This window comes from Oratosquilla oratoria, chromosome 34 (genome assembly GCF_046742065.1).
Source record: "Oratosquilla oratoria isolate Oo_2021 chromosome 34, ASM4674206v1, whole genome shotgun sequence".
NCBI lineage: Eukaryota > Metazoa > Arthropoda > Malacostraca > Stomatopoda > Squillidae > Oratosquilla > Oratosquilla oratoria.
Window position 1 is genome coordinate 47,030,308 of NC_134810.1, and position 25,572 is coordinate 47,055,879.

At 39.7% G+C, this 25,572-nt stretch overlaps 1 protein-coding gene across 7 annotated transcripts; it reads left to right on the plus strand.

Moving 5' to 3' along the window:
* Positions 1–318: 318 nt before the first annotated feature.
* On the plus strand, positions 319–18,240 carry Pex14 (peroxisomal biogenesis factor 14). 7 transcript variants are annotated; one of them, XM_076173650.1, is made up of 10 exons: positions 319–410; positions 1,201–1,228; positions 1,331–1,439; positions 6,567–6,635; positions 6,768–6,914; positions 8,825–8,989; positions 9,496–9,651; positions 10,331–10,428; positions 13,354–13,492; positions 15,223–18,240. In XM_076173650.1, exons 4-10 carry the CDS (start codon positions 6,576–6,578, stop codon positions 15,235–15,237), a joined length of 780 nt encoding a protein of 259 aa, XP_076029765.1. In that variant the 5' UTR covers positions 319–410; positions 1,201–1,228; positions 1,331–1,439; positions 6,567–6,575; the 3' UTR covers positions 15,238–18,240. The 7 variants fall into 7 exon arrangements, with proteins under 7 accessions (XP_076029765.1, XP_076029759.1, XP_076029761.1 ...); XM_076173646.1 differs by lacking the exons at positions 319–410; positions 1,331–1,439 and adding an exon at positions 767–984; XM_076173644.1 differs by lacking the exons at positions 1,201–1,228; positions 1,331–1,439 and having other exon boundaries at positions 364–410.
* Positions 18,241–25,572: the final 7,332 nt, after the last annotated feature.

Consider the following 25,572-nt stretch of genomic DNA (forward strand, 5'->3'; position numbering starts at 1 on the left):
CTTGGCTTTGGGGCAATAGGTCTCTTACTGAGGGACATTCGAGGCAGTACTGGTGGAGACTGTTGGCGTTGGGGCTGTGGCATAGCTTGCAGGTGGAGTAGTGTGATACGTCCCCCGCCTCAGACTTACCCAGGCGAAGCCGTGCAGTCACAAAGTTGTGTCTGTGAACGAGAGTCCGTGCTTGCGATACCTTGGGAGGGAAAGATGGAAGTGGTCGTAGTGTTGTATTGATACACTTTGTGCGCGCTCTGGATTCATGCGGTGGAGAGTGGTTAGAAGATCGGCAGTGTGTATGATCTTCTTGTAGCAGAGGGTGTGGGGGTGGCATCGTCGGGCAGTGGCAGTTTACAGGTATCTTCTGCCGAGGAGATCTGCCTTTTCATTGGCAGCGAATCCACAGAAAGCTCATGGTGAGAGTGTGTTCAGATGGACCAAGATTTGGTCCGATTACAGGGTTGTTTTGGTGTAGGGCATGGTTAGGTGGTCGTTAGCGAAGAGGAGGATTTGTCAGTGTCGTCTTTTCCTAATATTTCCTATTCTACTAGATGAAATGGAGTGATCAAGAGGTGGCGGTTTGGGTGTGAAAGTATCGGGGGAGTGTCTTGAATTTATTTGATGTGTAAAGTGAGGGTAGTATATGTAGGGAAATGGAGAAGCTATAATTGGAAGCATCACAGTCCCACCAGACCCACGTAAGGCTTACCAAGTATTTTTTTTTAATCCATCGTACCGTGAAGCACCGAACACAATTGATATGATACCAGACACGGTGCACGGAAACTTCACAACAGCGATCAGCGATCAGACTGGATGACCTTCTGGCCTCACTTCACTGCACGTTTGCAAAATTGACTTGGGTTCCATGGAACTCCGGGGTTAATCAAAGATCCGGTGTCACCACACATCATGAACTGCGTAAATAGAAAAAAAAATAGTTCAAGGTCCCGGGACTCCAACTAGGTTCCCCAGGAAGAAGGTGTACCTGTATGTATTTTTCAAGCATTAGTGATTGTGACGCGATGTGTTTAGTCATTGTGTAGTGTATACAAATGACATCAACATATGTAATGTTGTGTACAAATGACATTATCAACAAATGCAGTGTAGCTTACAAATGTCATTATTTCACATGTAGTGTATAAATGACGTTATCTGCACGTTGTGTGGTGTACAAATGATAACAATTGTAATGTTTTCCAGAATTTGAAACGGCACAGTGCACAGTGAGGTGAGTGTCATTTCAGTATTACCTTAGAGTCAAGTAATGCTATTGCAATTGGTTTGTGGTGATTTCCCTACAAAATCAAATCCCAAGCAAATATGAAATTAGTTTGATAGAAGTCAAGACACCGCATCGCTACTGCAATGTAAACAAAACGCCACGATCGGCTATTGTTGTGGCCGTTTCTGGCGGAGAATCCGCCACAACCTCAAATAAGGTACGGTTCATTCCACTAAATTATATCTCTTGACATGCTCTCCCGGTGGAATATAATTGCATTGATAGTGTAAGAAATAATTTTCTGATGTATTATGATGTGCTGGTTACTTTTTAAGCCTTGAATTTGGTTGATGAAATGCCACCAAATCGGGAAATTGTTATCTTCATGATTTACTAAATCGAGTATGTGGAATAGTAAATGTTTACATCAGGCAAATATTTGTTTGCCCCTCCTTTATTGAAATATACTAAAAGTATATTACAGAAAAAGTATTGTATGCTGGAAAGTTATATGATAACGCTAATTTACTCAGGTAATGCAGTATAATTAATATTGCCTTCCTTAATTCCCAGTTCTGAGCTTACCTTAGGCTTAGTGAATGCTTATCTTAGTGAAAGTAAAAGTGGCAAGAGAGCTTAAAGTTGATAAGGGGTGCCTCTTCTCAACTGCCTTACAGTTTCAAATGGGTCATATTTGATTTTAGATATATTTACACTTGTGCTAGTAATCACATTTTCAATTAGGCTATTCCACTTATTCACTGCCCTTGAATTAAAAAAGTATTTCTATTTACTGTTTGGTGGTGAAATATCATTAAGTGGATCACGTGAAGAATCAACACTCCAGACTTTGACAGGATGACAATTCTTCCGGTCTCACTAAACGCCGACCAAAACCACACAATGACGGGTTTTGCTCAAATGCATAATTTATATATATAAAATAGCATATGGTTGCATTATTTGACCTATTTTCTTTAAAATGTGTGATTTCCATGTAAAATGATCAAAGAGAATTTACGTTTTTATCCTCTGCAAAATTACCAACTGGCAACCAATGCCGACCAAACCCAAACAATGACGGCTTTTGCTCAAATGTATAATTTTGAATAAAAATTAGCATATGGTTGCATTATTTGACCTATTTTCTTTAAAATGTGTGATTTCCATGTAAAATCATGAAAGAGAAGTTACGTTTTTATCCTCTGGATAATTACCCCCGTGGACCAAATCCGAACAAAACCACACAATGACGGTTTTTGCCCAAATGCATAATTTATATATAAAAAATAGCATATGGTTGCATTATTTGACCTATTTTCTTTAAAATGTGTGACTTCCATGTAAAATCATCAAAGAGAAGTTACGTTTTTGTCATTTGAGCAAAAGCCGTCATTGGGTTTGGTCGGCGTTGGTTGCCGGTTGGTAATTTTGCAGAGGATAAAAACGTAACTTCTCTGATGATTTTACATGGAAATCACACATTTTAAAGAAAATAGGTCAAATAATGCAACCATATGCTACTTTTTATATATAAATTATGCATTTGATCAAAAACCATCATTGTGTGGCTTTGGTCGGCATTGGTCGACTTTGGTCAGCGTTTAGTGAGACCCCAATTCTTCATGTGGGCTATCCTAGGGTGACAATTCTTCATGTTGGCCATCCCCAATTTACGATTCTTCGGTAGTATAAGTTGATGACTAACCCTCATTCAACCTAACCTAACCTAACCTAATCTTTATTCCACTGTTGATATTCAGCATACTGGGGTAACAGTTTTTCAGGTGGGATCTCATGGGATGACGATTCTTCATGTGGGTGTTCCGGGGTGACAATTCTTCATGTGATCCCAATAACTCGCGGCTATGACCTCTTGTTTCTGAGAAGAAGTCTCTGGTAACCATACATACATACATATACCAAGGCTTTTTCCCCCTTACTAGGGAGGTAGCAAAAAAGGAAAAGGCATAAAATCATTCCCACCCATTCCATCCCTGAAAACACTCCACACCCCTCCACCCTCCCTCCCATCTTAGCACCTCTGGTAACCAAATGTAAATATTCCTCACCCTTAACCTTGTCCATACCTTTCAACATTTTGAAAGTCTGTCATATCTTCTCGAGTCTTTCAATCTTCAAGTATGGTGAATCTCAGTCTAGCTACTCTCTCCTCGTATGAACAGTTTTTCAGTTCCGGGACTAGTTTAGTAGCCCTTCGTTGTACTTGTTCCAGCTTGAAGTGTGTAAGACAGAATGAGTGGAAGGGTGGTGAGGGAAACACCAGGAACCGTTGGGGTTTTATTGCTAAAGTTTTGTTCTGAAAGGACTTCCTCAGGAAGTCCTTCTTCCAGGATGAAACATTAGCAATAAAACTCCAGCGGTTCCTGGTGTTTACCTCACCACCCTTCCACTTGTTCCAGATTCTTTATCACTTCTCAGTACTCAAGACACAACCTTACCATTCCCTTATATAAGGATATCATCATGTGCACATCAAGACATGTTATAGTCTTTTTCAGGACAAAATTTTAGCAATAAAACTCCAGCGGTTCCTGGTGTTTACCTCACCACCCTTCCACTTGTTCCAGCTTCTTTATCACTTCTCAGTACTCAAGACACAACCTTACCATTCCCTTATATAAGGATATCATCATGTGCACATCAAGACATGTTATAGTCTTTTTTTTATAAGCCCCAGTATTGAATTAGCCTTTGCTGCAGCCCTAGCTACCTGTCCCAAGGGCTTGAGGTCACTAGTAATGATGACTCCAAGATCTTTTTCCTCTTGCATTTCCTTTAGTACTTTCTGTCCCAAATAGTACTCACAACCTGGGTTCTTTCTTCCAATATGCATAACTTTACATTTCTCTTCATTAAACTGGAGCAACCACTTTTGGCTCCATTCCTTCAATACATTCAGATCTTGGTGTAGGGTCATGTCATCTTCTGGAGTTCTTATCCAAAAATAAATTTTTGCATCATCAGCAAAGAGTTTTCCATTTGACTGGACATTATCTAACATGTCATTTAAGAATACTAGAAACAGTACAGGACCCAATACACTCCCCTCTGGAATGCCACTCCATACCTGCAGCCATTCTGAGGAGGTTCCCCTGACACAAGTCCTCTGCTGTGTATTTCTAAGAAAACCCTGTATCCACCTATATATTTCTCCTCTCACTCATAAAGCTTCCAATTTAGCTAAAAGTATGCTGTGAGGGAACAATATCAAATACCTTTTGGCAGTCAAGATAAATAACATCTGCTGTATCCCCATCATCCACCATATTTTCTAACTCTTCTAGATATTGTAACAGCTGAGTCAGGCAAGATCTCCTTGCTCTAAACCCATGTTGGTAATTCTTTAGCAGATGATTTTTTTTCCAGATGCTCCTCTTAACATTTTTCCCATTACTTTACATGGAACAGAGGTGAGACTCGCAGGTCAATTTAGGGAGCTAGTCCTATCCCCTTTCTTGAAAATAGGGCATGCATTGGCTTTGGTCCAGTCTTCTGGCAAATTCCTTGAACACACCTGGATGTACAGGCCTGATAAAGGCCTTTTCCAGGACATCTACTGTGAGTTAATCTATGATGCTGACTTCACCTTGCTTCAGGATGCTACACGAAATAAATCTATACCTTATTAATGGTGAATATTTTTATGAAATTGAGGTGGCATCGGCATAGGGAAGGGATAGGTGACATATTAGGCGAAATGTTATTAGTAAAACCTTTTTTGTTTTAGCATGAAATATGGTAGAATCAAGGTTTTTGGTAGGGAGGGTGTAAAAAAAAAAAAAAGTACTTTTTTTTTTGTAATTTTTCTTAGTGCAAATATTAATTATTTTCTAGGCACAAAATATCAGGTTTATTTATCGTGTCATCCTTGACTTCCAACCTGGACAATAGTAAATTATCCACAATAGCAGAAGCCACTTTTAATTTCCTTGCACTACCTCCTGTGCCATCTTGCCCCATCTTTCTTTTAGTACCATTTCCGTGGTCTCTAATTTAGAACTCTAGAAAAAAGAATTGCCTTTGTTGTTCCATCCTCTTTTCATTCTTATCCTTGGCTCATTTACAAGGTCTTTCTTTGCCTGTCAACATCCAAAATCTTGATTACTTCAGTCGTGGGAGCTCATGAATATAACATGATTTTCTATCCTATATTGATATAACCCAAACACATCCTCAATTTGGTCAGTTACATTCATGTAATTTCCAATTATTTTCCACCTCTTGTTCCCATTGTTCTATACATGAAATAATATGGGCCTGTTTCTAGCCAGCAGCGATACATTTGTTCAAATCCACTATTTCTGATAAGAGGTTCCTCTCCCACTTTTTATGTTTACAATAACATTTCTGTTTTCCTCCTGCCCTTCTTCACATAGTTTAGAAAGACTACTTTATGTTATAGAATAACTCCAGTACTTAACTACTCCTTTCCCTACAAAAACATTAAGAAATTGCATTTCATGAAAGCAAATAATCTGATTTGTTCCACTACATGCATAGGGTACATTGGAGATTAGGATATTGACAGATTTCAGAGCAGGGAGGCGATTTTCTCATATGTCCATTTTGCAGGTACAATTGTTGATTCCTTTTATTTTAAATAGAAGAATGAATTTATTCTGTCATATTGGCTGAGTACAAAAACCAAAGGAAAGACCTTTTAAAAAAAAATCAAATGAAGCCTAATGGTTATGTAGTCACATTTCTATTGTGATTTGATTTACAGGTAATTCTCAGATTGCACAAGGGATATGGTCCTGAAATAATTGTACATTTCAAAGTCATGCAAAGTAAGATATAGGTCACCAGGTCAGGTGTGAGCAGCCAGGTGTAAATTTTGAATGGTACTTAGTTGTGCTATTTTGAATAAAATGTGGCAGCTAAGATGAGAGGGTAACAAGGGTGGTGGATGGGAGTGGATATGTGCCTTAACTGGCAACCTCCGATATAAGAAAGAAAAAGCCCTTGGTATATAGATAGAATATAGATGAATAGAATATGGAAATTAGAAAAAGATACTGGATTTTCTTAATCATGCCATTTCAGAAATGCACTTCAAACTTGTGCAATTTAAGAAATAGTATTTATTTATTAATTCATATTGATTGGTTGATTTCTTTATTCATAGTAGCCAAATAAGCATAGATTGGAAATACAATATGCACTGAATAAACAGGTTCAGTATTTAGGAGTCTATTTATATACACAAGAGCTTTTTTCCTGTTATAAAGGAAGTAGCCATATTTGTGAGTGACAACAGTTAATCTTTTATGAGGAGAAATATATGAAACAGTTTTTTTTATATCAAATTTATTTTCAGAAATTCACAATGAGTGAGACAATGAGTGAGAGTGATACCTCAGAGCCTCCTGCAGTTAGGCAAGAATTGGTGAGCCAGATTTCTTTTCCTTACATTAAGCTATTCTGTCTGTTTTTCTCTGAAAGGCTTTCTTGCTGTTGTATCATCACATGTGATGAAAAGCAGTTATTACGAGATTTTACTTATTTTTTCAACTAACAGGTTGAAACTGCAGTGAAGTTCCTGATAAACCCCAAAGTAGTTAATAGCTCTTCAGAACAGAAGGAGTCATTTCTCAGAAAGAAAGGCCTTAACGATTCTGAAGTTAAAATGGCGCTTTCACAAGCTAGTTCCCTTATATCAACAAAGGTAAGGTCTGAGCATTTGATTGGAAAACATGAAAGAATTGATAGTCTTAATTACCTCTTGTTTACATATAGTATCTTTCTGCATTCGTTTTAATCCAGGTAGTGGGTGGGGGGCAGGGATGACCTTTCATACACAAGGAACTAAGATAAAAAGGGAAAACAAATAGGTGAAGATTGGGTACATGCCTTGGCTGACTACCTCCCTTATAAAGGAGGGAAGAGGCATTTTTTTATATTTGGTTTGGTTTTATTGGCAAATATGTATACACAGATATAAAAATACAATGTATAAAATTTGTGAGGATAACAAAATAGCAAATATAACTTATTTTCATTGTGGTCCTCTTAAAAAAAATTGAATTAATTGAAATAAATGAATAAGTAAAAAATAAGTAAATAAATCCTGGTATATTTGAAGACATAGTAATATAGCTAAAAAACAGAACATGTTGATCAAAACAAGTGTGTGAAATAAAAATCATTGACATAACTCGTTATGTAAAGAAAGAAAAAACTAATGGCACTTGAAGTATTAAGCAAATAGTATATAGTAATAATAGCTATAATAGAATGATAACAATGATAATATAATGCAATAATAATACTGATCTTGAAGATGTAATGTAAGAAAAAAGTTAGTACAAAAAAATTGACGATCTATAATAACTGCATTCACATAGAATTTTTACTTTAAGTAATTGAAAGAAAAAGCAAAAAACAAAATTAAGCATTGGAAGTAGCACCATAAGTAAGAAACCTAATATGAAATAAACGACTCCTGACTTCTGGCTATCAATATATTCATAGATATATATATAGTGGTCAAGTTTGATTAACTATCTTGGAAATGTCATGTGTTATTTGTACAATATATTAATAGTTAAGCTCAAATAAGATGCCATAATGCTTAGATAGTTATACATGCATACATACATATACCAAGGGTTTTTTCCCCTTTCAGGGGAGGTAGCTAAAGTCAAGAGGCATAATTCCACTCCCACCCACTTCATCCCCAGCCACTCCGTTCCCATTCACCATCCCTTCCTCCCACTTTTCTTGGCTCCTCTTGAATGACAGGTCCTCCCTGCATCTTGCCCATTGCCCTGGCTCACAAGCAGTGCAGCAAGACAAAGCACATCCATAGCAAGGCCACTTCATTTAATCACCGACCCCCCCACTTCTCTGTCCCCTCATGCAGAAAAAGAGAAGACAGGGAGAAATTCCTTGTGGCTGCATCAAAATATCATTCACACAAAACCACTCCCTAACCCCCATCCCTCCAACCACTCACAGCATCATCCATATACAACCATTCTCCACTCACCTCTATCTTTTGTCTTCTCCCTTCCTTCCTCTGTCTTAGTGCCCCTTTTACCCCATCCATCCATCTCATCCATGGTAACCTCCTCATGTTCACTCCATTTACCTCTGCCTTCTACACTTCTTTTACTAATCTTTCTTTAGTCATTCTTTCCATATGTCCAAACCATCCCTATCTCCCAACTCCATTTCCACCCCCACTCTCCTCTTCACCTCCTCATTTCTCACTCTATCCAGCCTCTATCATACTTCTCAGACATTTCATCTCAAACATATTTAATCTCTTCCTCTCTTATGTTCCATGTTTCTGCATCATACAGTGCTGTTGGCACAATCACCCCTTCATACAATCATCTAAGCATCCATTCCCAAATGTGTATTTCTCATTACACTTTTTAATCCCCCAAGGCATTTACTTGCTTTTCTCAATCTACATTCCACCTCCAACCTCTCTCCTTTAATACTCACTTCCAATTTTGCTGCCATCCTCTCCCTTTGTACATCTCATCACCTTACTTTTACCCACATTTACCTTCAATTTCCTCATAGATAGTTATAACTACAAAATTATCTTTATTATTATTCTTGCAGGTTAAAGAAACGAGTGAAACATCACATTACGCTGCTACAGGGCCATCTTATCTTCATCACACCTATATTCCTCCTGAACCATCCATGTGGATTAAAGTGCGAGATATCTGCAATGCTCTTCTTTTGATTACTGGTGCTTCATATGGATTATACCATCTGTACAAGGTGTTTAAAATGTTATTATTCTTTATGAGATTGGAGAGTATATTTCCTGTACTTTATAGTGGGGCCAGAAGAAAATAAGATATAGAAGGGACGAGGAAAAGAAAGAATAAAAAAGATGAAAAACTATGCTAGAATTTATTTACTAATTTATGTTTTATTGTTTATTGATTTATTCATTATTCCATTAATTAGATTATGGCTATGAAACTTGAGTTGATTAAATTCAGCGTCATGTGTGGTGTTGGACAGGGATGACCCTTCAGATGGGAGGGACGTAAAATGAGTTTGGGTGTGCATGTTGTGAATGTGTACTTTGACTGGGCTGTCTCAGTAAAAAAGGAAAGGGCCTTTGGTATATATGCAAATGTATTTGTATCCATTGCTTTTCTTTTTATTCAGTTGATCTGGTTATGGAACAGATACTTGTGCGGTAGATTGCTGTATTTTTTTTTCTTTCTTTCTTTCTTCTTATTTAAAAAGTGAAATATATTTTCTCCCTTTAACAGAATTACATTTGCAAATGGTTGACAGGGAAAAAACCTCGCACGTTGGAAGATAGTATAGTAGAACTACAGCAATCTGTGGTAGAAGTTCTGAAGGATGTCCAAAAAACTCTACAATCTGTAGAACAATCTCTCAATGCACATAATCATCATATACAGGTAAAGTAGGCAGAACATACCCATAAAATTTTCTTAACATTTTATTTTATAATAGGAATAAGAGAAGAATTTATGCTTCAGGTATGTTGTTACACTAAAACTAGAACAAAAAGAAAAAGTCAGATAGGTGTGCTAAAGAAGCATTGTATTTTCAGTTGTCTGGTATATAAACATAATATAACCGTTCCTTCTCTTTTCAAAGACATCTATTACCATGGACCAAATTTGTGTGAGTTTAATTGGCTCAACAAAATTAAGAGTGCAAATATAGGGTTATTTTACTTGCCTTCAAAAGTTTGTGTATTTGTATAATGGGTCCATTGTTCTTCTTTCACGTATCTTTCTTTTCCTACTTTCAAAATAACTTGACCATTCCAAAACATTTTTTTTCTTTTCTTTTATCAGTAAATGCCTTGGCTCCAAATGGTGTTTATTTGGGTATGTACAAGTTTGGTATTATGCGGAAATACTAGGTCTCACTGCATTGCTCTGAACTTGAGTAGTGTGGCAGGGGACATGAATGACTCCTTATCCAGAAAATACCGATATGGAAGGGATATTAAATAAATTTAATGTTTATGTAGTGGTTGTGTTATTTGACTCAGCCATCCTCCTTCAAAGGAGAGAGGGGTTGTGGTATGTATTATACATTAATCTGTACATTTTCATCACCTTTCAGAGTATTGTTAATGACAGTAACAAGATGTCAAATAGTGCTCAAAACATAATTGAATTGAAGAGTGAGATTTCATCATTAAAAGGACTGCTTCTAAATAGGTAAGACATTGTATAATCAATTACTGTTGTTGTTGTTGTTGTTGTCGTTCCCTAGACTGTCTGTCCGAGCAGTCCCGTCTCCCCAAGGAAGGCCACAGCCGAAACTGGGTTTTCCCACAAATCCTTTATAGAGTGTATGTTGTGTTGTTTGTGTGCATGATTGTGTATAATGCAGTCTTCCATTATGTGTTGTATGGTATGGGGTGAAGTGTTACATCCTGGACAGCTGTTCACAACACGGTCGTCCAGCCTCTTCTGGTAGCTTAGAAGTGCTGGGTGGTGACCGCATCGCAGTCTGGCCAAGTGGACTCTGTCCTTTCGTGGGAGAATTGTGTACTCAACTGAACCCTTTTGGACCAGAGAGAAGCTGGATTCAGATTCCCCCACCCCCCCTCCCATGATTTGCGGGTCAAGTACCCACTGTGTCTTGCTGCATTGCTTCTGACCAGGGCAATGGGCAAAGTGCAGGGATGACCCATCATCCAGGAGGAGCCAAGAAAAGAGGGAGGGAGGGGGTGGTGGTGAATGGGAGTGGAGTGGGTGGGGATGAAACAGGTGGGTGTGGATTTATGCCTTTGACCTTGGCTACCTCCCTTATAAGGGGGAAAAAGCCATTGGTATATGTATGTACGTAGTACCCGCTTGGACCTCAACATTGTAGGTGGTCCAGAACAGTTCTTGTACATGGTCCGTTGTCCATGCAATACCATTCTAATTGGTGGCACCCTTATCTCAGGGGAAGGGGACAATGTGTAGTAGGAGTGTTACTACCACATGATGTGTGAAATCATCCATGAGTTATGGATCAGAGAAATTCAGATTCTCTTAAGAATTGTAATTTAGTTAGAGGGCAGGATAGATAAGATGGGTGAGAGGGAGGGAGGGGGGGATTTGGGGATTTAGTGGAAGGAAAGAATGGGATGGAAGGAAGGTAGAGTTATGATAGGTGTGGGGCAGACCCACTTGCTCAATTATTTTCATAGTCTCGTAAGGTGCCCGTCCACCGTGACATATATAATACACGATGAATATATTAACGCTTTGTAAAGCGTATGCAAATAAAACTACATATAAATACATTTAACAAAATGATGGTCAACCATGTACGTGATGCAATATTTACAACATACTGTATTGATTATAATAGATATATAACAATGATTTTACAATGATTAACAATTTTATTTACAATAAAGCTATGTGCAATAAGGGGACACTGCAGAAGTGGCGGCGTGTTGCCACAAGTACCCCTCAGTCGGTGCTGGCACCAGGGGGTTGGGGTTATCCCTCAGTCTGGGTCAGAAGAAATATAGAGAGACAGCACATCCACAGTAAGGCTGCTTCATTTAACCACTTCACTCTGGGACTTAAATCTCGCGGGCAGCAGCCAATGCCAGCTGTACGACGTGTAATAATACTCGCATCATAAAATATAGTCACGGCTTATATCGATCGTTCTTTCTTTCACCCGTGAATTTTGAAAACCACAGAGAATGGGATTAAGGGCATATTAGGGAGAATGTAAAAACGCAGGGGCGACTACAATGAATATAATCAAGACGCCGATATGGCAGCGTCGCGAATCCACTTGCTCCTCATGACGCCTACGTGTGCGGCACCGTATGGTAGGGGTTAATCGGGGAACCTCCTCTCTGTCCCCTTAGCAGAATTATTGAAGATGGGGAGAAATCCCTTCAGGCTGCATCAAAACATCATTCGCACACAACCACTCCCTAACACCCTCCCCCCCCAGCCCATCACCCACCCACTTCCATCCATTCATCGAAGTATCATCCATGTACAGCTATTCTCCATTCACCCCTATCTTCTGCCTTCTCCCTTCCTTCCTCAACAGACATCCCCGTCTTACTCAGCACCCCTTTCACCCCATCCATCCATCCATTCATCTGTCTCATCCTCAGTCACCCCCTCATGTTCACTCCACCCACCTCTGCCTTCCACACCTCTTTTACTAATCTTTCTTCACTCATTCTTTCCATGTGTCCAAACCATCCCAATACTCTTTCATCAACCCTATCTCCCATCTCCTTTTCCATCCCCACTCTCCTCCTCACCTCATTTCTCACTCTATCCAACCTTGTAACCCTTACCATACTTTTTAGACATTTCATCTCAAACATATTTAAACTCTTCCTCTCTTTCTAGTTTAAGTTCCATGTATCTGCCCCATACAGTGCTGTCGACACAATCACTCCTTCATACAATCTCCTCTTAGTGTCCATTCCCAAATATCTATTACTCATTACATAGTGTCATTATTCTACCATAATGTAAGTGGTTATTTATATTAGATAAAGGGTCATCCCTGTCCTCTGCCCATTGTCTGAATTGGAAGCAATGCAGCAAGGCACAGCACTTCCACAGCATGACTCCACCACTTCATTTATAGGTAAGAGGGGAAACAAACAGGAGTGGGATGGGCGGAGATGGATACCTTGGCTGGCCACCTTCCTTAGAAAGGAGAAGAGTCCTTATGGTATATAAATAGGAAGATTTATGTTAGAGGTGGAATGGGTGAGGGATGGGGGATGAGGGAGTATGTGTGAGAAATAATTTGACGCAGCGCAAAGGGATTTCTCCCCATGTTCTCCTTTTCTGCATGAGGGGACGGAGAGGGGGGTCGCCCATTTAATGAAGCGGCCTTGCTGTGGATATGCTGTCTTGCGACACTGCCTCTGACCCAGGGCAGTGGACAAGATGCAGGGATGACCAGTCATCCAGAAAGTCCCAAGATAAGAGGGAGGGTAGAGGGTGGAGAGGAATGGAGTGTATTAGGGATGGAATGGGTAGGAATGGTTTTTATGTCTTTCTTTTTGGCTACCTCCCTTGTAAGGGGGAAAAAGCCTTTGGTATATGTATGTGTGTATGTATGTGTATATATGTTAGACTTTTGATTCTTTTCAGAAAATCATTTCCTACTGCCCCTGTTATGTTGCCATCCATCCCAAAGTGGCAGATGACTGGCAGTGGAGGAACCTCTCCCACAGCTGCAGCTGACACACCAACCACAACCGAAGAAGATTCGAAAGATGTTAATGGGCAGGTATGAATCTTTTGTGTAAACAAGTTAAGGTGAAAACAGAGCATAATTAGAAAGATTTCCATGTGGTCCATGAAATAAGTATATCAATAGATAGTTCCAGGTCATTGAGGCAAAATTGAGGGTGTTCGGTTATTGTTTTGTAGTTGTAATGTTGGGCTCAGAAGCTCGCTGCCTGAGCGGGTTAGGGCGTCGTTACTTGTGGCAAAGGTCAAGGTGAGGGTGGTTCAAATCCTGCCACCAGCAAAGTTGAACCAAGGGCATGGTTCATTAAATTGCACGCTACAAAGCCCTCTGTGAGGGGCACCATCCTAGCCTCCCGAAAGGGAGGAGTGTGTGACGTTAAACCATATCATCAATGTCGGGCTGTTATAGTTAGGTCATCTGCACACATTATGAGAAATAGGTGTTTGGGGTCGAGATTCAAAGCATAATTGTGAATTCATCACTTTGGATTTATTGCAAAATTTAGGACCAATAATAGGTCCTGCATGTGGTGGTCTTGCAAGATGGATGTCAGAATAATTTTCTTGCTACTTGTCTTCAAAATCAATCAATATTCTCACTTAGTCTCCATACAAAGCCCAAGATCTCTGTTATCATCTTTGACCATTGATTATTTATAATTTATATACTTATTTATTTGTTATTATTTTTATTTCTTTATATAAATAGAACATGCAGCTGTCTCCCACCCACCTACTACCTAAGCCAATGACATACAAACAGTCCTACACTAATACAATGTAAACAGCAGTCTAATATTTCTTCATAGAGGTCAATGGCCTAAGGTTTCTAGTCACTGAAACTCAAGTTGTTATTCCTGTTGCAATATGTCAGAGATCATAGTATATTTATCTAAGATTGAACTACAGTGAGACCTCTCATTAACGGACGTTAATTAGCGGCGTTTGTGGTGTTTTCAGTGTTTTTGGTGCTGTTGTTTAGTATGTACAATCACTATGCCACCCAAAAACCACTCCAAAACACCGAAAACACAGCGAAAACATCGCGAATACAGCTAATTAATGTCCGTTGATGAGAGGCCTCACTGTATCTCATCTGAAGGAGACAAAAAGCTAAATAAGTGGTTATGTACTCTACTGATTTTATTCTGGCTAATATAATACAATTTTATTTAGTATAGAGGACATTGTCATAGCACTGTGCTTAAGGTTGTCTTGAACCCATTGTTATGGTGATGTACTTTGTGAATTTTAGTGTGGCTTTAGCGAGATGAATTTATTTAGCCCAAGTTCATGTAAAGTACATTTATCATAGTACCTCAGTTAATGAAATATGACCATCATCCTCAACAGCTTGATAAATTTCTATCTATATGCCAAGGGCCACATTCCCCCTGCAAGGGAGGTAGCCAAATCATCCGTACCATAATGGGCTTGATTTACCATTTGTTTATTCCTTTTTAGACAAGAATAATGATGAAAAAATAGCCATTTAACCCATTCAACTCTGATGACAAGATGTCTTGTCATTTGGACAAATAAAACAAAAAATCATAAAACACCAAAATGTTTGATCAAACACCAGAAAAATATGACGTCAGTCCTCGCTGCGAGCGAAGCGAGGACTGACGTCATATTTTTCTGGTGTTTGATCAAACATTTTGGTGTTTTATGATTTTTTGTTTTATTTGACCAAATGACAAGACATCTTGTCATCGGAGTTGAATGGGTTAAGAAATAATGACTTTATTTTATTTGACTCTCCAGCAGGAACAGGTGTGAATGCTGAACAGGAAGTATTAGCAAGAAAAAGAAAGCCCTCTTCCAAGTTTCCTGATTAAGCATCCATCTGAGCAACATTGTACGAAATTAGTATTTCATCAGCAATAACCAACACTTCTGTCGTGGAAAACAATATTACACCAAAGATTGTGGTAAAGGTGAGATTTAAGGAGGGTTGCAGAACAGGATAGGCTGTCTCTCTATGTATATACCAAAGGCAGCACCCACTCCCATCCTCACCCTTATTTCCTTCGTATCTTAGCTCCTCATGGATGAAGAGTCATCCCTGTTTCTTGCCACTGCCTAGATTAAAGGCAATACAGCAAGACACAGTACATTCACAGCAGCACATGCTTTCAGTTCCCTCATGCAGAAACTAGAGAGGACAGGGAGAAATTCTGTGGACTGCATCAAAATATCACCTATACACAACCATCTTCCACTCACACCTATCCCCTACCTTCTCCCTTCCTTGCTCAACAGACACTCCCTTCTTACTCAAAGCTCCTTTCACCCCATCCATCCATCTCATCCTTGGTCATCCCCATAAGTTCACTCCATCCACCTCTGCCTTCCACACCTCTTTTGCTAATCTATTTTAATTCATTCTTTCCATGTATCCAAACCATCCCAATAATCTTTCATTAGCCCTGTCTGCCAGCTCCCTTTCCATCCCCACTCCTCTTCAACTTGTTTCTCACTCTATCCAACCTTGTAACCCTCTACCACACTTCTCAGGAACTTTGTCTCAAGTATATTTAAACTTCTTCTTTCTGCTTCTCGTACAACCCAAGTCTGTGTCCCATGGCGTTGTCACTTCCTCCTTGAAACACACCCATTCATCCTCCACTCCCACCTCCGTCCTTCACCACCACACTTATCACAGCTTCTTCTGGTACTCATGCCCCTTTTCCTTCTCATTCAAAATGTTTACTCTAAGTGCCCCTTTACTTTTTGCGCTTTTCATCTACCCATCCTCCACTTTCAACATCCCTCCCACCAAAAAGTTATCTGACATTCCCCCATATTCTCCCTAAAAAACATGATGATAATATGGTTTAACGTCACACATTCCCCCCTATCGGGAGACTAGGACGGTGCCCCTCACAGAGGGCTTTGTAGCGTGGAATTTAATGAACCATGCCCTTGGTTCAACTTCATTGGTGGCAGGATTCGAACCGCCCTCACCTCGACCTTCGCAGCAAGTAACGACGCCCTAACCTGCTCAGCCAGCAAGCTTCCCGATAAACATTCATAAGTCTTCTTATCCTTCCTTTGCATACCACTACATAGTCCATTAATGCCTTATCTACCACCTTTCTATCCACCACCCTTATCCATGTGTACTTATGCTTGACTTTTTCCTTAAACACTGTGTTGACTATCATCAACTCTCTAAACACATGTCCACCATCAATTGTCCACTATGGTTTTTATGTGGCACTCCGAACTTCCCAACCACAACATCTGTTGGTTTGTCCCCTACTCTAGCATTGAGATTTCCCAACTTTACACTGACAATCCTCCCAAAACTCTAAGCACTTATTTAGATCTATCCAAAAAAAAAACTTTCCTCTACACTCTTCTCACTACCAGGTCACTATGCACTTACTAAAATCCATGTCTCTCATTACAGTTTCACCTTAAAGATATTTCCTTCCACTCATGTACTTTTCTATCTCATCACTTACCAGCTGTCACCCCTTCCTCCCCATGCCCCCCCCCCCTCACTCCCAACACCCTCCCCACCAAGTTCCCAGGAGGAGTGTGGTGGGGATAGAGAACAAAATACTAGAATTTAGAATTTATCTGAATTCCCTTTTTGAGTGGAGATTAGTAATTGTAAAAGAATGCTTCATGATACTACAAAAGGATGAGAAACAATGCATGAATCACCTAAGTATATTAAAATATGAGAACAAAATTTGTATAAGAAATTAGTCCATATATTGTTATTCTGTATGAAGAAAGAAGTACAGTACACAATATAAATGTATGTTACAACTTTAGCATAACCAAAGTGGAGCAAGAAGGAAACTTAGAAAAGAAATTTTCATAGTTATTGTAACTATGTACAAAACAGAAAGACAGAAAGAAATATCAAATGTTAATTTATGTGGGTGGTTTGGACACATGGAAAGAATGAGTGAAGAAAGATTAGTAAAAGAAGAGTGGAAGGCCTCTGTGGATGGAGTGAAGAGGAGGGGATGACCAAGGATAAGATGGATGGATAGGGTAAAATGGGTGTTGAGAAAGAAGGAGACGTCTAGAGGAAGGAAAGGAAAAGACAGGATAAGTGGAGAATGGATGTGTATGGGTGATCCTGTGGTGCATGGAAGTGAGTGTGTGGGGGATAGGGGGTTAGGGAATGGCTATGTGTGAATGATATTTTGATGCAGCCTGAAGGGATTTCTCCCTGTCTTCTCTTTTTCTAATTGAAGGGACAGAGAGAGGGGGTCATCAATTAAATGAAGCAGCCTTGCTGTGGATGTGCTGTGTTTTGCTATATTGCTTCTGACCCAGGGCAGTGGGCAAGATGCAGGGATGATTCATCATCCAAGAGTAGTCAAGAAAAGAGGGAGGGAGGGGTGGTGAATGAGAGTAGAGTATGTGGGGATGAAATGGGTGGGAGTGGATTTATGCCTTTGACTTTGGCTACCTCCCTTGTAAGGGGGAAAAAGCACTTGGTATATATATATATATATATCGGGAGTTGGATGGGACTTGACGCTGGTATTGACGATGGTTAGAAAGGCCAGGAAGGGTCACTGCCTTAGGTCAATTCAGGTCAGTCCTGCGTGTATATATTTATATATATATATACATATATATCAAATACCGTGGACCTTGTAGGTCAAAGATCAGTACTTCTCTGTACTCGACTGTAATTGTGTCTAGGCCCCAGGTCAACTCGGCGCAGTCAGTGCCCGCCTTTGGGGACCACGCACATACGTCCTTAGGCCAACACCCATACTTTCACTAGAATAAAGAATACAAATGAAACTGCACATCATTCTCTCCCTATGTCACCTAGTCCAAGTAACACACTCATATGTTGCATATGTAACTTGTGTATAGTATAAAGTTATCAATATACCTATATAGTAATAATAAATAATAAGTTTATTTGGCATTGTATCAATGTACATGAAGTGCAGATAATGAAAAGAACACATAGTTTGAGATAACAATTACAGTTGCTGAGGATAACACAAAAAAGCATGTAAGCTTATTTCGATTGTGGTCCTAAAGGGTTCTTCCCCTTCACAAAGTAGGTAGCCAGCTAAGGAATACATCACCCCCCACTCGCTTGTTTCTCCATTAAAGTCCCTTTGCTCCATGTGGGTGAAGGGCCATCCTTGTCTCCCAGGAGCAATGCAGCAAAAGAGCACCTCCATCTACAGAATTATAAAAGGAAAAGAATGCCTTGATAGTGTGGACTTATTAAAGTGGGGCAGAGGAAAAACAAGAGGACATGCAATGAAACTCAAAAAGGATATATAGAGAAGAGACCTGAAAAATAACAGCTTCCCACACAGAGTGATAGATATATGGAACAAATTGGATGAAGAAATAGTGTGTGCAAACACAATACAAGAATTTAAGAACAAACTTGAGCTTGGAAGATACAAAAATGGGTCACCACGAGCATACCTCCCCCTCCCGTATAATACAACTAGGTAAATACAGTAGGCTCTAACAGCTGAAGCTGGTTCATCCCCACCACTTCATTTATATGGCAACCCTCCCTCCTTATCTGCTCATACAGTTATTAGAGAAGACAAGGAGAAATAACTTTGGCTGCATCAGTTTTTCATCCATTTACAACCATTATCCACTCAAGCCTATCTCTTGCCCACTTCCACAGGCTTTAATTTCATTAATTTAATAATGATTTTTTACTCCACATTATCTGCAGTGGAGAATGGGTAATCAGAACTCAAGTAAAAGTTTTGGTGCTAAAGTAATTTATATATACTGTACATGTATACCAAAAGCCTACAGAGGATGGCTTGCTTCTTGAGAAGTGTTTGTGATTAGTTTCCTTCTGGTGACCAAAACCCATGCATGCTATTGATCATAGTATGTTTATTTTCCTGGTGATTTTCACTGTTAGGAGCAGCGAAAAAAATACACGGGAGCAATGAGCGATTTTGCTCGGGAAAGTTGCAAAGTTGCTCTCGCAAATCCAATAGCAGGAGCGATTCCCCACAAAAAAATCACTCCCATGGCAAGATTCAACATTTTTCATGCATTATCCATCATTTGGCAATCCCTGAATCCCATCACCATTGATGGAAGGATCAGAGCAAACACAACTTACCCGTTATCAATCATTGCATTATCAATCGATATCATAAACACAACACATCAATCAACTTTAATTTGTTGATGTACGTACATATGTGTACGCGGTATAGCTGCTAGAGTTCAATGGCTTACCTAGCCTAGCTTCGTATCAGCTGCATGTGCGCGTATACTAGTACATGTTGACTTGACTCTACACGACTATCATGCTACATAATGTCGCTAGTTGCGAATTGCATGGTACCTGTATGCAGGGAAGTTCATTGGTTGCATGCAGCTAGCTGCCCAATCAACGCGCTGACTACATGTACAATGCACCATACCCAATACCACATCACCGCATGCATACGTACACTGTACATATGCAAACTCGCTCCGACATGAGTAATGAGTTAGCCTTTCAATAATTTGAAGGAAATCGAACCTGCAAAAACATGGCTCTGGAAGTATCAAATATGGCTCTGGTGAAAAAAAAAAAAAAATGAAAAATGGCTCTGAAAAAAAAGTATTTTTTTTCCCTGGTTAGGAGGATTTGAGTATGAAAAGTGAGGCCTAGGAGTTTAAAGCTCCTTTTCGATGAAGGATTTGGGATTGTGCTGAATAAATGTAGTAGTTCAGTTTCCCTTTTTCTTTTTTATCATTATTATTATTAATGCAGGAGTTTATTTCAACAACTTAAAGTAAGAAGGCATCAGAAGTTGTCTGTTCTTGTGCTTAACCACTTCAGTATGAGTCAAATTCTCGCACACAGCATTGGCTGCCATATGTACAATGCATCACACTACTCACATTATAGAATATAAAGTCACTGCTGTATTACTCATTCTCTTTTACTCTGAGTAATAATAAACACAGAAAACGTGATCAAACCAGGTCACAGAATCCAGGGGTAACTCGTGTACAACTACAAAATAGAAAATATATAATCAAGACGCCAACGCTGGCATCCTCGTGTGAGAGTGAGGCAATCTAGCAGAATGGATGTGTGCCATCTTATTGCCAATGTGGGTACAAGTATGACTTAAGTGTGTTATTTACCCGATTGTAATAAACAAGGAATGATGCTTCTAGGATCCTGTCTCCTGTGTTCTTATCTCTCAAATTTTGCTTTAAATTACCGGTAGTCATGTTTTTGATTGGAGTATTCACTGGGCTAGGCTAGGCAAGATACCCAACATCAAAGTTGTCTAGTCACCTACACAGATGACCTGACATTAATAACCCAGCACAGTAACTAAAATTGTTGTCAAAAACACCTAAGCCTACTTACACTAGAACAATGGATTAGGATTAGAAATAGCAGAATAGAGGCCTTCCCTGCAAAAATCATGTGTAACTTTACTCACCCCAGACAACCATAAAAAAAAAAAGTAGAATCGAATGGCCAAATTCCTCCACAAGAGAATCCAAAAATTTTAGGCCTGCCTTTTGAATTTCACATAACCTCCAGCACTTTCAAACTTGTCATATGAAGAGAGATTGGCTAAATTGGAGTTACCAACTTTGGAGCAAAGAAGAGAGGCGACCTACTGACCATCTATAGAATCATGAAGGGTACAGAAATAATCGATAGAGAGGACTTGTTAAATTGGGACAAGAGAAACACAAGAGGACATGGAAAGAAACTCAAAAAAGATAGTTATAGAAGAGATCTGAAGAAGAACAATTTTCCACACAGAGTGGTGAACACTTGGAACAAACTGGACGAAACAGTAGTGTGTGCAAAAACCATTCACAAATTTAAGAGCAAACTAGACACTGTGAGATACAAAGGCGGGACACCACGAGCATAGCTCCCCTTCCCATAGAATACAACTTGGTAAATACAACCAGGTAAATACACATCAAAGATCTAATAGTGAAAACCATAAATAACAATACTAAAGTCAGCCACAAGTAAGAATTTTAGACAGCATCAGGAAACTCTAATAACAGTTCTTAACCTCCTCAGTACGAGTCAAATATTTGCACACACATCAGGTTGCCTGATGTACGATGATGCATCACAATATGTGCATTACAAAATATAAAGTTACTGTTGTCATACTTATTCTCTTTCACCCTGAACAAATGTAATGTCACAAAAAACATGGATCAAGACTGTTCACAGAACATGGGGTTCATTCAGCTACAACTACAAAATAAATATAATCAGGAAGTCGATCCTGGCATCCTCATATTCACTCGTGGCTCATGACACATACATAGGTATCATTGTATTGAAGAGGTTAAGATTCAAACTCAACTACACTTCGACAACATGGTTCCCTACAATAAGGAAAACATAATTCACCATACAACATATACAAAATAAAGCATTGATAATAGTAATAGGGTGCACCAAAACCACTCCAGTGGAACACCTACACATAGAAACTCAAATCACTCCTTTTCTTTCTTTCAGTGATGCCAAGTCCAATGCTTTTAATATCTTTGTACATTTTATCTGCAAACCTGGGAACAAATTTGGTCACGGCTTTCTGTATTCTTTCAGTCTTGTTTATATTCTTTACTCCATGTGGAGACCACACCACTGCTGTGTATCCTAGTCAAGGGTACATCAAGCATTCTGTGACAGTTTAACAGTCTATGACAAGTTATCCATGATTAGTACCCACAAATTGTTATTCCTGCACCTTTGAGAGAAGGAACAATCTACTGTAACTGTATTCAGCAACATGTTGCACTAATACATTGTAGTCTTGTTTTGAGCATCATCAGGCCCAGCACAAGGCTGTATCTTCATTTGATACACTATGTATGAGATACATTGAAAGTGAATTCAAATAAAAGATATTTTCAGTTTTTTGTGTCATTTCTTTCCATAACCATGCACTGGCTATCTTAACGGGATTCAAAGTGCCATCCATCTAGCTTCTTGTCTCCAGACGGTGACATGACAGGCAAATAGAGTAGTGACTGATCTGTGCTGGAGGCAAAAAGTGGTGGTGGGAGAGGGACAAGATCAAACAGACTGAAAGAGATATGTATTACCAAATTTGTTTTGATTTCTCCCCGTCTTCTCCTTTTATGCATGGGAGGGATGGAGAGGGGGGGGGTCGCCAATTTAATGAAGCAGCCTTGCTGTGGATGTGCTGTGCCTTGCAACGCTGCATCTGACCCAGGGCAGTGGACAAGGTGCAGGGATGACCCGTCATCCAGGAGGTGCTAAGATGAGAGGGAGGGTGGAGGGGGAGTGGAGTGTATTTAAGGATGGAATGGGTGGGAATGATTTTATGCCTTATTCTTTTTGGCTACCTCCCTTGTAAGAGGAAAAAGCCTTGGTATATGTATGTTTTCATTGCAGTCAAAGGTGAATCAATGATATCAGGTACACAAGTGGAGTGGAGTATGTGGGGATGGAATGGGTGGGAGTGGTTTTTATGCCTTTGTGTTTTTGGCTACCTCCCTTGTAAGGGAAAAGCCTTTGGTATATACATGCCAGTGACACTGTTCTGTTATCAGATTTGGAAGAAAAACTAGATGTGGATAAATTGGATGAAGAGTACTCAATTATTGGGCTGAAGATCAATATATCCAAAACAGAATTCACAATGATTATGAAGAAGAAAGGTGTAACCATTACTAACCATCACCTACCACGCGAGTAATCCACATGCATACGACAGAGCACTCACATTCAGCGAGACTCCCCTCTTGCTTACCTTGCTTTCCCTGAACAACCACCTTACCACATACATCTAACACAGCAGAAATCAGACAAACAGGATATCACCATGAACATTCCAAATGTCACCAGACTAACCCATTAAACCCCCTTTTATTATACCTATCCCTATTATATTACCCATAAGCTAACATATATATAACAATACCTAACTATACTTATTAATTATACGATTAACCCCCATATATAGAAACTACCACAATGCATAGAATAACAAGACTGACACCTTTACTTATGACAACCCACTAACCCCCTATATTAACCGACGATAATGTAACCACCGGGAGAGTTGGGCAGGTCAAGAGCCTACCAGCAGGAGTGCTGAGCAGGTTGAGAGCCTGCCAGCCGCAGGGGTGCCCGAGGTCAAGGCCCGACACTTTACTGTATTTTGCCCACAGGGCCCATATGTAGTTTGTTATATTTCAAACCAGATTACTTTGTAATAAATAGAAGAAACTCCAGTTTTGGAGTTTATCTCGCCCGCATTAATTAAGTCCACCTTACGTAACCAACAACAATCACCAACCAAAAAGGGGTTACTGCCCATGTCACCAATCAACAAAAAGCAGTCATACAGGTGACAAGTTCCAGTTGTCTGCAAAATCTAGTTCATGAAAATGTTAGGTGTGATATAGAGATTAGGCCTTGTATTGGTATGAGTAAAAACAGCTTCCAAAGAATGAAAAGTGTATAAACCAATAAAGGAATGATTATGAAAATGAAGATCAGTACTGAAATGTTTTGAAAGGTCTCTTAAATAGTTGTTGTTGTTGTTGTTGTCGTTCCCTAGACTGTCTGTCCGAGCAGTCCCGTCTCCCCAAGGAAGGCCACAGCCGAGACTGGGTTTTCCCACAAATCCTTTATAGAGTGTATGTTGTGTTGTTTGCGTGCATGATTGTGTATAATGCAGTCTTCCATTATGTGTTGTATGGTATGGGGTGAAGTGTTACATCCTGGGCAGCTGTTCACAACACGGTCGTCCAGCCTCCTCTGGTAGCTTAGAAGTGCTGGGTGGTGACCGCATCGCAGTCTGGCCAAGTGGACTCTGTCCTTACGTGGGAGAGAGGATTCAGAAGGGTGGATATCAGGGGGTCTGGCATGCAGCAGTGTGTTGTCTTTCAGTGTGTTAATGGAGCGGTGAGTGATATGATTATGAATATGTTTCCGGAGGCTGGTATTTGGTGGTTGTGGAGGAAGAGAAGAGAGTATCTTTGTGTAATAAAGGTCTTTGGGTGTTGTTTTAATGTTTCTTGGTGTGTGTGGGTGTTCTGCTATGTAGTGTAACGGGTGTGATGTGTTTGTGGTGGCTGCAGCAAGTGTTTGTGTGCCTCTCATGTCGAGGTGTTCCTTGACTTTGAGGACTTTTGTTTCATGGTGTAAATGGTCTGTAGGTGATGTATTTGTGCAGCCTGTAATTGTTTTTAGGGCTTTGTTTTGTATGATTTGAAGGGTGTTGTGGTGTGTCTCACTGAGATTAGGAGCCCATGCAGGACTCGCATAATTCATCACTGAGCGTATACATTGTTTGTATATTGTTATATTAGTTTCTTTGTTTTGTCCAAATGTTGTTCCAGTGATTGACTTAAGTGCGTTAAGTCTAGGTGTGCATTTGTTTTTTATGTTTGTGAGGTGTTGTTTGAAAGACATGGATGTATCGTATGTTACACCAAGAATTTTCGGTGTGTTTGTGTGTGGTATTAGAGTGTTGTTGATGTAGAGATGAGGTATGTATTTGTGTTCTTTTGTCCAGTTGGTGAGAAGTGTTGCTGTAGATTTGGTTGGAGCTATTTTGAGTCTGTTTGTGATGAACCATGTGTTGAGTGTGTCAAGGTAAGGCTGGATTATTTCTGCAGCTTTGTCTGTGTTACGATGTGTGCATGTGATTGTTATGTCGTCTGCGTAAGAAGAGATTTGTATTTCTGAGGTGTCTGGCGTGGGTAAGTCATGCATGTATAGATTAAATAATGTGGGGGATAGAACTGAGCCCTGCGGTACTCCGTTCTTAATGTTTCTGATGTGCGATGATTGGCCATTATATGACACATGAGCATTCCTGCCTGCCAGATAATTGGCCAGCCATCTTTTGGTGTTATTGTGCATGTCTGTGTTATATATTTTATTTGTTAGGTTGTGGCGGGGGATAGCATCAAAAGCTTTACTAATGTCCAATGTTATAAGAAGTGTTCTGTGGTGGGGCCTATCTGAATTGATGCCATCAAAAATTCTTTGTGTGAGGTTTGTCAGAAGAGTGTTTGTGGAGTGTAGTGGCCTAAAACCGTGTTGTGAGTCAGGAAGGGGAATATATGGTGTGACAAGTTTAAGTATTAGGCGTTCAATGA